Raw genomic sequence first — 15867 nt, 5'->3', positions numbered from 1 at the left:
AATGTTGAATTTTTAAATGAGGTAATAAGGCCTTGATCTAACCACAGTTACCTCAGCAGGCCTCTCAATAAAAAAAAAAAAAACAGTGGAGGCTGCAGTGGGCAGGGAAAATTGGTAGAAAGCACCACCCCTTGTTAAAAAACTTTTCAGAAGTAAAAGGTTTTTGTTTTTGAAATGTGAGCCCACACTTTCTCTAGTGTGCAATTTTTAAACAAGCAAATGTTCTACATAAAGGTATATAGTTGCCATCACTATTGAATAGCGCAGAAGTACATACCTGGCTTTTTCCCTTCAACATCAAGAGATTGGTTACTTTGCCAAAAGGTAGACCTAGAGAAATGACTTCAGCTTCAGTGACATCATTTGGAATTTTACGAAGATGAAGGACTCGAGAAGGGGAACATGGAGATCTGTCTCCTTTAAATTTCTTGCTATCATTCCCATTAGCTAAATATAAAGAGAAAATTTTGCATAAAAACAGTTTTGCACAAGTAAAATATATCTTCTTTTAAAAATTAATACTGAAGTACTTGCAACAAGCAATATTAAATTGATTTGTATTCCCTTTATTAGATTCCATTTTAGTCTAGTGTTCTAAAAAGGGTAAATTCAGGGATACTGAAAGCCTTCCCAGTCTCACCTAGCTGTCCTCTTTCTGGTAGCTACTATCACCATCTGTTGCCCAACCTGGTTCTCTTTTCCCCAACATCTGCTTCTACTTGTTTTTGCAACCCCCCTGCCCCAAAATAAAGCTTTTCTTGGAAAATTAAGATTTCTCTGTAAACTCTGGTAGGCAATGTTGTTCAGACTTACCTATCAGCATGGCAGCCAACCTTAAACTTTATTAGTGAGGCCAATTTCTTTCTTTCACAGAAACTTATGCTTTACTTTTAGCTTTCAAACAGCTGTATCAAATCATAGCTCCTAAAATCAACAACAGCTAGATGAGCTATGGTGCTGGGGTTTCCTGAAGACAAGTGGGGGGAGGGGGCAGGCTAACTGCTCGGGCCCATAGTGACATCAGATTGGATCAGGCAATAGCATCATAGGGCAAGAAGAAAAAAACAAGGGAAGCAAGAATGAGAAGATCAGAGGAAGTACTGGAATAGTGCTGTTGCTAAGGTTTTATATTATGAGCAGGTTCTCTGCTAGATACACTGACAGCAATTTGGCTGACTATGCTAGACACCAAGGACAGTCAAGCAGGGCATATGTATCACAAAAGGCCCTTTACCCTTGAGAAGCTAGTACAGGAAGGACAGTGAACTAATCACAACTCAGTTAACTTCAATAGTGGCAGCACAGTAAGCACAGATTGACTTGGCTTAAAATGTCTCAATACATCAGGCTGCAAGGGGTGAGCTGGTGGCAGGCCATCCAATCTCATCTTGAGAAGCAGCCTTCTTTGCTGCCAGCCCACCCAGGACAGGAAGTTGCAAGGCAAATCAAAAGGGCAATAAAGGCAAAAGCCATTGAGGTTGGTGGCAGAGGTGCCATCTGGAGGGCAGAAGCAGGAAGAGGGAAGGAGAGACTTTTTTCCTGTTTTCTTCCTTTCTACCCACTGCAAAGTCTTGCACCTCCCCCCTCCACTTGTTTTACATAAATTTGTCAGATACTCTGAAGTCTCCATACAAAAAGGTTGCTTTCTTCTTCATAGTTTCTCCAGTTCTAGCATTTTTTTTCTACTGCAGAGAACAATGACACAATGCTCAAGGGTTGGAAAAGTCAATAGCTATGTTTTAATGCCGCTTGTTATTTACAATTTTGACTTTTGAGATTTAGTTAACAGGGAAGCTTACATTATGATATCCATGTCCCAGTTTCCATACAAGTTTTTAGAACACATTTTTAAATGTCCACTGTATACCAAGCTAGCGATTTCAAGGAACAGACTGCAAGACTGAATATCGTTCAGAACTGAATACCGGTTAAATATAAAGCTAGTTGCTCTTCGATGATCTTCTACATTTAGCTAGCTTTAATAACTATGTGGCATGTATACATATGTTATGGCAGAGCCAGTTTGGTGTAGTGGTTAAGTGTGCGGACTCTTATCTGGGAGAACCGGGTTTGATTCCCCCCTCCTCCACTTGCACCTGCTGGCATGGCCTTGGGTCAGCCATAGCCCTGGCAGAGGTTGTCCTTGAAAGGGCAGCTGCTGTGAGAGCCCTCTCCAGCCCCACCCACCTCACAGGGTGTCTGTTGTGGGGGAGGGAGATAAAGGAGATTGTGAGCCGCTCTGAGACTCTTCGGAGTGGAGGGCGGGATATAAATCCAATATCTTCTTCTTCTTCTTCATCTTCTCTTCTCAGTCATATACAGTTCAATGTAATATAAAACTGTCTAATCAGATAGGTTGGGAATGGCCTATGGGCTTGTACAGTTCTTTTCCTACTCTCAAACTATGGCTTGACATCAATTATTGCCACCAAAAATATTGGTGCAAATAACTCTAACTGTAGTTAACTCAAACTGAAATGGGAGACACCTGCACGGGAAGTAGACTATACAAGCCTGGAGGGTAATCAGGAGATGGGCAGCATAACATCAGCAGCAAGTGTTAACTACATAGTTTTCCTGGGAACACCTACGTTGTTGCCCTGTTCAGCCACACTCTACATTATATTGCAGTCGGGAACAACAGCCTTTCTTCTTTCAACTTAACTACATAAAACCCATATGTCCACCAGATCCAAAAAGTCCATTGAATAAAACTCTTGTTGGTCTTAAAGGTGCCACTGGATTCAGTTCTTCAAGTCCTTTTTAAAAAGGGTTCAGTCAACCAATGGTCTCAAACACTAGAGAAGACCAATTATTATTTCCCTCCAGAAAAAGAGGCATGTTCACATGGTATAGATCAGGTGGTCAGGTCTGGAAAGTGTTTTGGCAAACAGATGGAGTAAACATTCACACAAGACATGTTTATCAGTCAAAGGGATGCTGGCAGAAACCCCGCCCCCCTTCCTGATATCCATAATTGTCCGATCCATGTCATGCCACATCCAGTCCTTAACATCCAGTCCTTAACTGAGTGAAACCAACTGCCTCTAATTCCAAAGTATTAGAGGTGGTTCCAATACAGAGCAATGGAAACAAATATCTGGCTACATTACTGGAGAGAGACCCATCTACTTTCCAGTTCCTATTTTTACTACTTAAAATTCCTTTAAATCTTTAACACTTCACTACTGCTGTCAGTACAGTTCCATGGGAATTAGGACAACTGAACCAGGGCAATGTCAGTAGCCCCTGGACCTGTTAGTGCTTACATCAACATACTGCAGAACAGTCTTGCAAATAAGTCTTTAAAAATAAGTCTTGCCACAAGAGACCAGGTAAGTAGCTATTTGCAAGCCTGCTGCAAAATGTATTGTTTATCATACCTGTAGCAGGAGTAGAACTGCTCATGGTAAAAGGCCCGTAAGTGATACCAGAAGGAAGAAGCTCATCAGATCCACGCTGAAAAAATAAGCCATAAAATAGCCAAATGTTAAAACTGCCATGGCTCACTTTGAAATTATTTATGAAATGTATTTAAATGTTTTTTGTTGGCAAGTTCAAAGCACAAAGACCATTTTTATTTTAAAGGCACTTTTATCATGGCTTGAACCACCAGTGCATTATTCCATTTCATGACACTGTTAAAAAAAATTCTACCACAATCTGAAAACAATTTTCAGAGGGAAGCCATATTGGTCTGCAGTAGACCAGTTAAATTCAGCAGCATTTTAGAGACCAACAAGATTTTTGGGGTATAAACTTTTGAGTCAAAGTTCCCTTTGTCAGATGGGAGCTTATCATCTGACAAAGTGAGTGTTGAGTACTGAAAGCTTAAGACCCCCAAAATCTTGTTGGTCTCTAGGATGACACTGGACTCAAATCTAACTTGAGGAACAATATTTTAAACTGAGGAGTTCTACTAAAAGGCATTTACCTGTTTATAATTATGCTGAGATTAACTTGCCTTTCCTTTAAAGAGGTTCCCACTCAAACCAGCTTACCCCACACACATTTTTAGATAAGAGAACATTTTCGAAGAATATTGCCCCTCTCCCCAATGGGAAAACATTATAACCTTCCAGGACATTCAGTTGCTGACCCTAGAGTGGCAGTTCTCTTATAAAGGAATTCCAAAGGAGATTAGAAAGAGACTGCAATCGATAATGAAGCTCAAGACAATACATCTTCCTGGACTGAACTGAGACCTAGGTTTCCTACAACAAATTCTGACTTCTCCACACCTGCTACTATTCTGCATATCACACCTAATCCAATCACGCCTATGGTAATTTGGCATCTGAAATCACTCCAATTATAAGGCAGATGGATTCACATCCTAGCTGTATCTGAAGAAGTGAGCAGTGACTCACAACCTTGTCACAAATTTCGTTACTCTTTAAGGTGCTACTGAACTCTTGCTCTTTTCTACGTCTCTCTCTAGTGAGTGTAGACTTGCCACTCATCATTTTACTCACAGAATATTCCTGAAGGTTTTCTCTTATTGACTGAAGAATCACACACTTGTATAATAATAAAGAATGAAGCTCAGAAGGATGACTACCCACTGTTACAAGAGGGGGCCAAACTGGGAACCATGAGAAAGAGCAGCTCATGAGCTAACATACTGCACAGCTTCCATGACATTTAGAAGAAGACCGTAGATTTATACCTCACCCGTCTCCCTGAATTAGAGTCCCAGAGAGGCTTACAATCTCCTTCTCCCACAACAGACACCCTGTGAGGTAGGTGGGGCTGAGAGAGCTCTCACAGAAGCTGCCCTTTCAAGGGCAACTCTTGTGAGAGCTATGACTGACTCAAGGCCATTCCAGCAGCTGCAAGTGGAGGAGTGGGGAATCAAACCAGGTTCTCCCAGATTGTTAATCTGGATTAGTATTACTGAATTTCTAATCCACTTCTGCACCTAGCTAAGAAGGAGAGCCAGTTTGGTGTAGTGGTTAACAGCAGCCGGACTCTAATCATGAGAGCCAGGTTCGGTTCCCCACTCCTCCACATGAAGCTAGCTGAGTGACCTTGGGTCAGACACAGCTCTCAGAGCTCTCTCAACCCACCAACAAGTCTAGCACACCACATTAGTTAGAATTTCAGCTGCCAGACACTCCTTAAATCTCCTGGCTATATAAAACACACTGCCATACAATAATTAATTAATTCAACCTAGTTAAGAGAGTAATTCTACATTATTCCTCAGTCCCACAGGAACTAGTTATCTTCCCCTATTGTCTTGGGGATGAAAGGCTCATTAATTCTAAATTTGTTGTATTGGAGAGCAGAATTTTTAACACCTAAATATGGTAAGGCTGATTAGCTATGATACAATAGGCATCACCTTTATATTTCTATAAAGTAGCAAGGCTATATAGACAACACAAGCTTGGAAGGTAGACGAATTTGGCCAGTCCTGTGCTACTGCAACATTACCAGACTACCTTACCATAAGGATGCATGTAGAAATTGCTTCTATTCTCTGAACTGTTCAGGCCAAGAGTTTTAAAAAATGAGCAGTGCAGGAAACCTGTAACAGTAACTACTTGTACAAAGCCTAATCTTCTCATCTAAAGCTTCTCAGTTTCACCCAACCTTCCAGCAATTACAAATTCTTTTATTCATTACTCAAAGAAATACTGGTGTGACTATGAGAAAGAGGTGCTACAGAGGCAGCTGAGCAGCAATGATGATGGAAGGGGGAGTTAAAGGGGAAGAGAATTAGGACAGAAATAGGTAAAGGCAAGGGGTGGCTGTGTAAAGGGGATATATGTACTATTAAGTGGAAGACAACAAAGCTCTGGAGGAAGGAGGAAAGAATTATGTGGGAGAAAGGTAATGAGGGTGATGTCAAGAGGAGGATCAAAAAGGGAGTGATGTGGAGGAGAAGAGAATCTGGAAAGCTGAGATGGAGGTGCTGCTGTACAAGTTGGTGAAAGAAATAACACAGGGCAAGAGGGCAGGATATAGGGGGAACAGGAGTATGCAGAAGATGAAGTTACCATGTAGAAAAGGAAGAAAACAGAACCAAGGGAAGGCAAACACTAGGGGCAAAGAGTGAAAACATGAATATGCACATACAGGGGAATGAGAAATTTAAAGCAAACAGAAAGCAATTTTAAACTTTCTCTTCTTCAGTTCTCCAATTTGCATACCATTGTACTAGTTAATAAGCTTTCAAAAAATTAAGACTACTCTTTTTAACAGCACTTTTAAAGCAGCACCAAGACAGACCAAAATACAGAAAAGGTCTTTGAATGTGGGGAGCAGTGAGGAGGGACACACCACGTGGCTCTTACATTAAGCAAGTTTGGCCACCCCTGATGTACACATTAGAAAGAATTTTGCCTCATCTGCAGACTCCAGCCAAGTCTAAAACCTGGCTCTCAGGGGCCTGAGGATTCTTTTTGGTCAGAATGCCAAAAACAAAGCAAACAAAAGTGGCAAGTTCTACTTGGCCAGACACATATGAAGCAAGCCAAACCCCATAATTATTGCCACTGTGCCAGGGGCTCATGTTGGATTCAGATGGCCACTGCATGGTCCAGAGGCAGTGAAAGAAATAGACCATGCCTGTAAGTTTTCTCCAGCGCTACCAGCCCCAATGACACTGACAGCTCTTCAATAGCTCGCCTTGGTTGCTTGGCTGGAGAAGTAGCTTTGCATGCCAAGAAAAACTATCTAGCACTGGCATGTATGCCAGACATTGCTAATGCCTGCTTTTTTAAGGGGAATGGGGAAAATGTCAACAAAAAGAACAGAATAAGCCATACACTTTCTGAGCAACTAGAAGAGAACCTATCCTGTTAACTTGCAACTAATGAGAATACCTGACGCCTTGCTGACACTGGGATACAGGGGCTGGCCTTACAGCAGCTCTCCTTTTTCCTTCAGGGTTGGGGACAAAGGGCGGTGATAGGGGAGGAACTGTCGCGTCGGCACCCACTTATGTGTGGCGTGCCACAAGGGGCAGTTCTATCCCCGATGTTGTTCAACATCTACATGCGCCCCCTTGCCCAGATCGCCCAGAGGTTTGGGCTGGGATGACACCCAGCTTTATCTACTGATGGGCGGCCAGTCCAACTCCTCCATGGAAGATCTGACCATGGCACTTCAAGCTGTGGCAGGGTGGCTCAGGCTGAGTTGACTGAAGCTGAATCCGATGAAGACAGAGGTCCTGTACCTAAGTCGTGGTGGTCTGGGAACCGAGGTCTTACTACCGACCTTGGACGGGGCACCACTTACACTGGTGCCCAAAGTCAAAAGCTTAGGGGTGCTCCTGGATTCCTCTTTAAATATGGAGGCCCAGGTGGCAGCAACTGCCAGATCAGCCTTCTATCATCTACGGCTGATAAAGCAGTTGGTCCCCTACCTCGAACACAGCGACTTGGCGACAGTGATCCACACCATGGTCACCTCAAGACTGGATTACTGCAATGCCCTCTACATGGGGTTGCCCTTGGCTCAAATCCGGAAGCTTCAACTGGTGCAGAACGCAGCAGCCAGGTTGTTAATGGGCCTTCCTATATGGGAACACATTCAGTCTGTTCTGAAAGCGCTGCACTGGTTGCCTACTGCATACCAGTTTCATTTCAAGGTGCTGGTTCTTACCTTTAAGGCCCTATATGGCCAGGGGCCTGCATACCTGAGGGACCGCCTTTCCCCACGTTCCCCGGAGAGCACTTCGGTCTGCATCAGAAAATCTACTTACAATCCCCAGCCCTAAGGAGGCCAGGCTCATGTCAACTACAGCCAGAGCCTTCTTTGAACTGGCCCCAAGCTGGTGGAATGAGTTGCCAGAAGAGGTCAGGGCCCTGCGAGAGCTCATACAGTTCTGCAGGGTCTGTAAGACGGCACTCTTCCATCAGGCATTTGTGAACTAGGCTGTTAGCCACTACAGTTTATAGCAACATGTGAACCACCACCAAAAATCTGCTGTATAGCAGTTGCAGAGAGGATAATTTAAGATAATTTAACTATAAAATTGGAAAATGTGAGATCATGGCACCGAAACATTATGTATTTTATGTCTATTTTACTCTATGTTTTATGTTTTTAATGCTGTATTATTACATTGAATCATGCACATGCATGTCTGTGTGAGCTGTGCTGAGCCCGCCTCAGCGAGGAGGGTGGGAAATAAGTGAAATAAAATAAATAAATACATTAGAAACTAATTACAACAATGGAGATTTTTGGATGTGCAAGTGAAATAAAACAGCTGTTGAACTGAAGGCCAGTTTGGCAAATACATAAAAACAGAAGGAAACACTTTAAATATGACCTTTAATAAGCCTTCTTATTGAAAAGCAAACAAAAAAAATATGTCTTCCTACTGCAGTGACAACTTTTGTTATGATGGAGGGTTCTCAACCACATTGAATTTGTGGGCACTTTTGAAATTTGGAGGGTAGTGAATGTCAGCACAAAAACCCTGCATGGGAGCATGGTCAATCACAACATCTAGGGAGGTTCCACATACAAAACACAGCTGAAATATGTTTGAGCAAACACATACCCATAATGAAGAAAAAAAGAACCAAGCTATCAGTTCATGTGCCCATTATCCCTCCAGTAATGGCTACTGCCTGAATTTCATAGGAAGCAGCTAGATCTTATCCCTCCTCCATTAACTTTAGAAATTTAGGCAGGGAGTAATGTGGAAGTCAAAAGGGAATGGTATTTGAATGGAACACAGGTACTTCAAAAACAACTAGGAATCAAAGTAGAAGGCATCCGGAACAATGCAGCAAGAGGGCAACATGTTGGAAATTGCTGGATTAGATAATCAGATGAAGCTGAGCAATGAACCTCAGTGAGTGATCTTGGGCCAGATACACCAACAGCCTAGCCAGATTCTGATGAAGTGAAGTCAGAAGAAAGGAAGACTATGTGCTACTCTGAGCTCTTTGGGAAGGGCATGTGAAAAATGTGATGACTGTATGATTTGTAGACTACAATTAGAATGCTTTTCAGTTCAACAGCGAGTTGGAAATGGCATCATTCAATCAAATTCAGGAAGATTCCATGAGGAAGGTAAGGTTTAAATGCATTACTACAACATACATGCACACCTTTTTCAGAAAATAGGAAATAAAGCACACATATGTCCCAAGCATACTGATACGGGTTTGTAATCCTGCTATGATTTGCCTAGCTTTCCTGTAGAAAGGAAAAGAAGTAAAAATGCCTACTTTATTGAGGTTGTAAATTCCACTGCCAATCGTCACAACAATGAAGATGTCTGTACATTAAATATCCCTATTGCTGAGAATACAAGCAGTGTGAGAATACAAATATCTCACTATCTACTGTTGCCACCATTTACAAAAAGGAAGCTTATATACAGAAATATGTGGTACCCAAAAATCAGTTGGTTTAGTAATCATTTTTCATGCTTTAAGCCAATAATCACCTAACGTAAGTTTAAATATGACTCTGTGTGAGAAGGGAAAATGGAGAAACATACACAAGTCTTGCAACAAATTATTTTCACCTTTTCCTTAAGTGGCCTCATATGCAATGTTTGAATGCAGGCCATGTATCCCCTTCCCACAGGGGAAAAAGAAATCTGTACTCAAGAGCTCAAAGCTAGGACACTTTTCAAAGATTGTGTTAAGGGCTACATTAGCTTGTGCCAACTGCCTGCCCTAAACAGACAACTTCCATTGTACTTCTAATGAAAGCAGAAATCTAGCTTGACCTGTTGCAGTAAGAATTCAAAATTTAGTCTTGACAGCAGCAGAATGGCAACATCAGAGAGAAATTAAGTATTCTGAACTTATCTGTTAGTATCACTAACACTGACAATGTAGAAAATTTTATGATTAAACCTACACTAAATGGTAAAGATAGTCCCCTGTGCAAGCACCAGTTGTTTCCAACTCTGGGGTGACGCTGCTTTCAGGTTTTCACAGCAAACTTTTTACCGGGTGGTCTGCCATTGTCTTCCCCAGTCATCTACACCTTCCCCCCCAGCAAGCTGGGTACGCATTTTACTGACCTTGGAAGGCTGAGTCAACCTTGAGCTGGCTACCTGAACCCAGCTTCTGCCAGGATCGAACTCAGGTTGTGAGCAGAGCTTAGGACTGCAGTACCGTAGCCTTACCAATCTGCACCATGGGGCTCTTAAACGTACACTAGAACTCAGTAAAATAAAATGAGCTTTAGACTTACACAGCAAGACTGCAAAAGACTAAATTAGATTTGTACTATAATTACTATTGCATTCTCAGTTAAGATAGATGAAACCAAGTGCTTATGCACTGAATACTACCAATATGAAATACATGGTAAATACTTTAAGTGACCAGTTTTATTTAAAAATAAAATATTTAAAAATAAAAATGCAGAATGGATCAGTGGGAGTATCAACACAATCCAAAGAAAGATGCAACCTCAAAAGTTCAAGCTTCTTTGTACTGCAGGGTTCAAAAAATCCCAGGCACCAGGTCACCATAGTACCTAGCACCTTCAGGATTATTTTCTTGTAGAGTCTCTTAGCAGTCTTCAGTGAAATATAAAGTTTATTTATCATTTCACAGCAGAGTATGTTGTACAAAATAAAAATACATGTGTGTGAAGTTTTTGTCACTAATTACTTTGCACCATTCAACTAAGGTGGATTAATTCATTTCACCCAGTTGTTTTTCCACAGACTGGCAGCGGCCGGTTGGGGGGCTGGGTGATGGTTTTGGGATAATACAATTGTGCACTTCATTTTGGTGTGGTGGTTAAGTATGCAGACTCTTATCTGGGAGAACTGGTTTAATTCCTCACTCTCCACTTGCAGCTGCTAGAATGGCCTTGTGTCAGTCATAGCTCTTGCAGAGCTGTCCTTGAAAGGGCAGCTTCTTGGAGAGCTCTCTCAACCCCACCCACCTCACAGGGGTGCCTGTTGTGGGGGAGGAAGATAAAAGAGATTGTGAGCCACTCTGAGATTCGGAGTGGAGGGCAAGATATAAATCCAATGTTGTTGTCTTATTATTACATTGTAATATATAATGAAATAATTATACAACTCATGGTCCGGTTGCTAATAGGCCACGAACTGGGACCTTTCCACGGCCTTGGGGTTGGGGACCCCTGGGTAAGAGCTAGAGGTTACTGTTTGGTTATTGTGATGATCACCAGGGTTACCTGACTTCAAGTAACTACAAAAAGATTAGGTTTAATAATGACAATAATTAGGCAGTATGGTCACTAAAATACAACTCCCAAGGCTGAAAGAATGAATGATTATGAAATTTTTGGTCTAACTCCAGGAGTCAAAGAAAATTTGTCAGGGACTGCTGTACTCAGTGAGATTTTATCCTCAGAAAGAGGATAAAAATGACTGTTTAATAAAATTAGGTCAACATTACTACTGTTTCTGTTGTGATAATCTGCTGTCTTGCAGAAACTCAAGACCCAAAGCCCAAGCCTGAGGAGCCTATGAAGTTCTCCAAGACTGGTTTGGCAGAACAGGGTCAAGTGAGAAAAGACCATACTCCATTTTGCAAAGGACGGGGTGGCTTTTGTTACCCATTGCTAATTTGAAGGAAGCTATACTTAACTTACAGAAAGCATGTCAGCTGTTCACATATATATATCACAGGACAAGTTGAATTGTGGCCTGGCAAGTATTGTTACTATCCTCATGGGCTGTGATGTCATGCTGGTTTTTATCATAAACTCTCACTGTAAATATTGGGGGGTTTTACTAGTAAATATTCTTTTAATTCAATTACTGTCAAGCAAAGTCCTCAGTAATTGGTTGCACCATTGTTGTAAAAATTATATTAAAAAGTATATTATTAAAGTCACTTTATTTTAAATATAGAGCAAATTATTCTGAATCAATCTAGCAACACCACAATAAGACATGAACTCATGATGTAGAATTCATGTAGCAAAGTGAAAATGTCAGTGGCTTTAAGCCACTGACATAAACAGAGAATTCGCAGCTGAGGCTCTTGTAACAATCTTGTTTCACATCCACATTAACCATTTGGCAACACCACAAGCATACTTATGTTGCAATGCAGAAGGTAAAATGGTGTTGCAGTTTCAAAGGTAAGCTTAAAAACTTATAGCATGGGAGACAATACCATTCCTAGTCCCTCCCGCACAATGGGGCTTTAGCCTTATTTACAAACTTTCTAGCCTCTTCAGCAACAATAGCTCAAGTCTCTCAATGGTTTCCATTACCTAGGTGAAAAGCAAGATGTCCTACATTTTATCAACTGCCAGCATATAAATGAAAAAACAATTTTGAAAGGGGTATTTTAATTGAACTTCTTTGGAGAGTTCTGACCATTCAGGTTAGGCCTGTCCTACAATTGGTAATACACTAGAATAGATCATACAAATATTTTCTACTTACCTAAGGCTATTTGAAAATACATGTTATGTTCTTTCTGATTTGCATCACAGAAAGCCAGAGAACACAATAATAGTGAAAGCTTACTTCAGTTATTATGTGTGCAAAATACAAATAAAAAAGGCTATATTCATATATGAAGAACAAACCATGGTTCCTTTGTGAGCCACTGATGTCCTCAGTTCCATGCACTCCCTTCCCCTTATGCATGGCTCGGATACTAAAAGCTTCACTTTGTTATGATGCCCAAATCAAAAAAATGACTGACTCTGGATATTATCTCACAAACTAGAATTCCAAACATGGCTTGGAAACTTGGTTTGTAAACAAAAGAACACAACATACGAGTGACCATTACCATTATCTGATTTGTATATATGAAACACAATGGTTTGTCAGTGATGTGTACTCATTATTTACACCTTATTTATACTTACACTTTTCTCCCCCCACAGGAACCCAAGGTGGCTTATACTGTTCACCTCTTCTACATTTTATCCTCACAACAACCTCATGACTGTGTGTATCCTAAGGTCATCCAGCAACTTTCCACAGCAGAGTGAGATCTGGATCTCCTAGTTCCTAGTTCAACACTCTATCCATATAGATTTTCTAGAAACATTACAACTGGAAGATTGTTCTAGAAAACATTTAGTGTATTTTTCGGACCATAAGATGCACTTCCCCCGCAAAAAAGGGGGGGGGGAGTGTGTGCGTCTTATGGTCCGAAGGTACGTACCTTCGGGGGCGATCTGCTGCCTCTTCCTCCGATCCGGCGCTTCCCCCGCGCCTGCCTGCCTGGCTCCATCTTCTTCAGGCAAGCGCTGGATCGCTCCACATGGCCCCACCGCAAACCCAGCGCTTCGCAAGCGCCGGCTGCGGAGGGGGCAGCGTGCTTCCTCCTTGCCTGTGTGCCTAGCTTCATCTGTGATGTTTAAAGCAAGCGCTGGGATCGCTCCCTCTGCCCTCTGATCCCAGCGCTTGCTTTAAACATCACAGCTGAAGCTAGGCACACAGGCAAGGAGAAAGCACGCTGCTCTCTCCACAGCCGGCGCTCCCAAAGTGCTGGGTTTGCAGTGGGGCCACGTGGAGCGATTCCAGCGCTTGCCTGAAGAAGATGGAGCCAGGCAGGCAGGCGCGGGGGAAGCGCCGAATCGGAGGCAGAGGCAGCGGATCGCCCCCGAGGAAGGTGCGTCCTATCCTCCGGAGTGCCTTATGGTGCGAAAAATACGGTATGCCATAAATATGTCTTCTCATTCAGAATATTTACTGTATCTTACCAGGAACATGGCCTATTATGACGAAAACTACAATGGGCTCTAGAAAGAGGCCTAGCTTAGCTGTCTTCCCACCTATCCAAGCAAAGGAATTCACTCCCCACCCCCATCCTTGGTGTCTTCCCCACCCTAACTCCTCACCCCAACCACCTCTTCATCTCAACTACCCCTGCACCCTTGGGCACTCCACTACTTCCCCCACCCTTGACATTCACTCACCCTTCCACCCTCGCTGTCTTCATACCCAGCCTGCAACTGAAACAGATGCTGGCTTCCCACTTCCCCTGCATGACTGTGTGTATTTGTAACCATGTCTGTGGTGGCTCAAAGCCCTGAAACAGGCCCAGAACAAAGGGAAGAGTAATGATGAGGGTGCAGGGGGGGCATGACAACAGTTACATAAATACTGAAGCTGAGCATTCCTTTTGTTTTCAGTGCATTTTTGACACTTTTTCCTGTCATCTTCAGCCTTGCAGTGTTTAGTATCAGTGTATGCTTGCGGTGTGATCTGTTTGTGTTTTTTGACCTGGCCTGGTTGTGTTATGGCATAACATAGAGCAGGGGTGGCCAAACTGTGGCTCGGGAGCCACATGTGGCTTTTTCATACATATTGTGTGGCTCTCAAAGGTCCCACCACCCCAACAGCTGACTTGGAGAAGATATTGGTCTCTTTAAATCACTTCTCCAAGCCAAGCCAGCGGCATACATTTAAAGTTAAAGCTGCTTTCTTTCTACCTCTCCCTCCCCATCTATTTTCTTTCCTTCCTACTCTCAAACATCTGATGCTCAAGGCTTGTGGCTCTCAAACATCTGACATTCGTGTCTTGCGGCTCTCAAATATCTGGCATTTATTTTATGTGGCTCTTACGTTAAGCAAGTTTGACCACACCTCCCATACAGTATGTACCTCGAGGTAGCTATTTTCCGTAGGACAACTGATCTGACTTCAGCTTTCCATCTCCTTTCTCCTTCCCTGCAGGCTCTACCTAGGAAAAGGCAGTCTTTCTCCACAGTGGGGATCAAAGCAGCTTACATCATTCTCCTCTCCTCCTTTGATCTGCACAACAATCCTGTGAGGCAGGTTAGGCTGAAAGTCTATGGCTGGTCCAAAATCCCCCAGTCAGCTTCCACACCAAACTGGCAGGCTCTGAAGTGCTAAATGCTACATCACACTGGCTATCATAGGGGGGGCTGCTCCTGAACAGCAGCAAGCAGCCAGGCCTAGTTAAGTCATGCTGCTCAGGTAGCATCAAGTCACCCAGGCCTAGGGTAGCCAACCTCCAGGTGGAGCCTGAAGATCTCCTGTTATTACAATTGAACTCCAGACAATAGATCTGTCTCCCCTTGGAGAAAATAACTGTTTTTTATGGCTCTCCCCTCCCCAAACTCTGGCTTCCTTAGACTTCACCACAAAATCTCCAGGAATTTCCCACCAACCTGGAGCTGGCAAACTGTTGCCAGGAATGGGCCCAATGAGTTCTCCCTCAAAGGCCAACAGGTGTAGAAAGGGCCTCTCCCCCCCTCCCCCGTTACTGACAAAACCAAGTTTGGTTTGGTTTTGACTGACAAAAGCATGCTTGGTTGCCTAGCAACAGCCACTGCCTCCAGTGGCCCAGCAGGCAGGAGTGAGGAGTGGACTCAAACAATGGGAGGTAAGTACAGTTGAGTGGCGGCTGATCTGCCAATGAACTGATGTGGTATACACCACAGCCAATGGGAGAGCTGGAAAATGCTAGCAAGGGTTTTATATATATAATAAATCAATTTAAAAGTATCCCATGTTAATTTCATGTCCAAAGAGTAACATAATTGACACATGGACACATGAAGCTGCCTTATACTGAATCAGACTCTTGGTCCATCAAGGTCAGTACTGCCTACTCAGACTGGCAGTAGCTCTCCAGGGTCTCAGGCAGAGGTCTTTCCCATCACCTACTGCCCGGTCCTTTTACCTAGAGATGCCGGGGACTGAATCTGGGACCTTCTGCATGCCAAGCAGATGCTCTACCACTGAGCCACTGTGTTAGTCTGCAGAAGAAGAAAAGAGCACGAGTCCAGTAGCACATTCAAGATTACCAAATTTGTGGCTAGGTAGGAGTTTTCATGAGTCACTGCTTACTGAATTGAACTTTGACTTGTAGATGCCACTGGACTCAAACCTCATTCCCACATCTGTTTGTTAACTCTTGTATTTGTATGCTGATTTACTACCATTCATGGATCTTT

At 42.8% G+C, this 15867-nt stretch overlaps 1 protein-coding gene across 4 annotated transcripts in view; it reads right to left on the bottom strand.

Moving 5' to 3' along the window:
• The window catches only part of PTBP3 (polypyrimidine tract binding protein 3), a 65431-nt gene that overhangs the window by 22523 nt on the left and 27041 nt on the right, over positions 1-15867 (bottom strand). For 3 of the 4 annotated variants that reach the window (XM_060237140.1, XM_060237141.1, XM_060237142.1), the window contains 2 exons: positions 3384-3459; positions 278-447 (listed from right to left, as the gene is read on the bottom strand). In XM_060237140.1, coding sequence (XP_060093123.1) covers positions 278-447; positions 3384-3459 — 246 coding nt within the window. The remainder of the gene's footprint in view (positions 1-277; positions 448-3383; positions 3460-15867) is intronic. The other variant, XM_060237143.1, reaches the window with a different exon arrangement.

Source organism: Heteronotia binoei, chromosome 4 (assembly GCF_032191835.1).
Source record: "Heteronotia binoei isolate CCM8104 ecotype False Entrance Well chromosome 4, APGP_CSIRO_Hbin_v1, whole genome shotgun sequence".
NCBI classification, from domain to species: domain Eukaryota; kingdom Metazoa; phylum Chordata; class Lepidosauria; order Squamata; family Gekkonidae; genus Heteronotia; species Heteronotia binoei.
The sequence above is the reverse complement of the archived record's forward strand: the minus strand, read 5'-3'. Positions and strand labels throughout refer to the sequence as shown.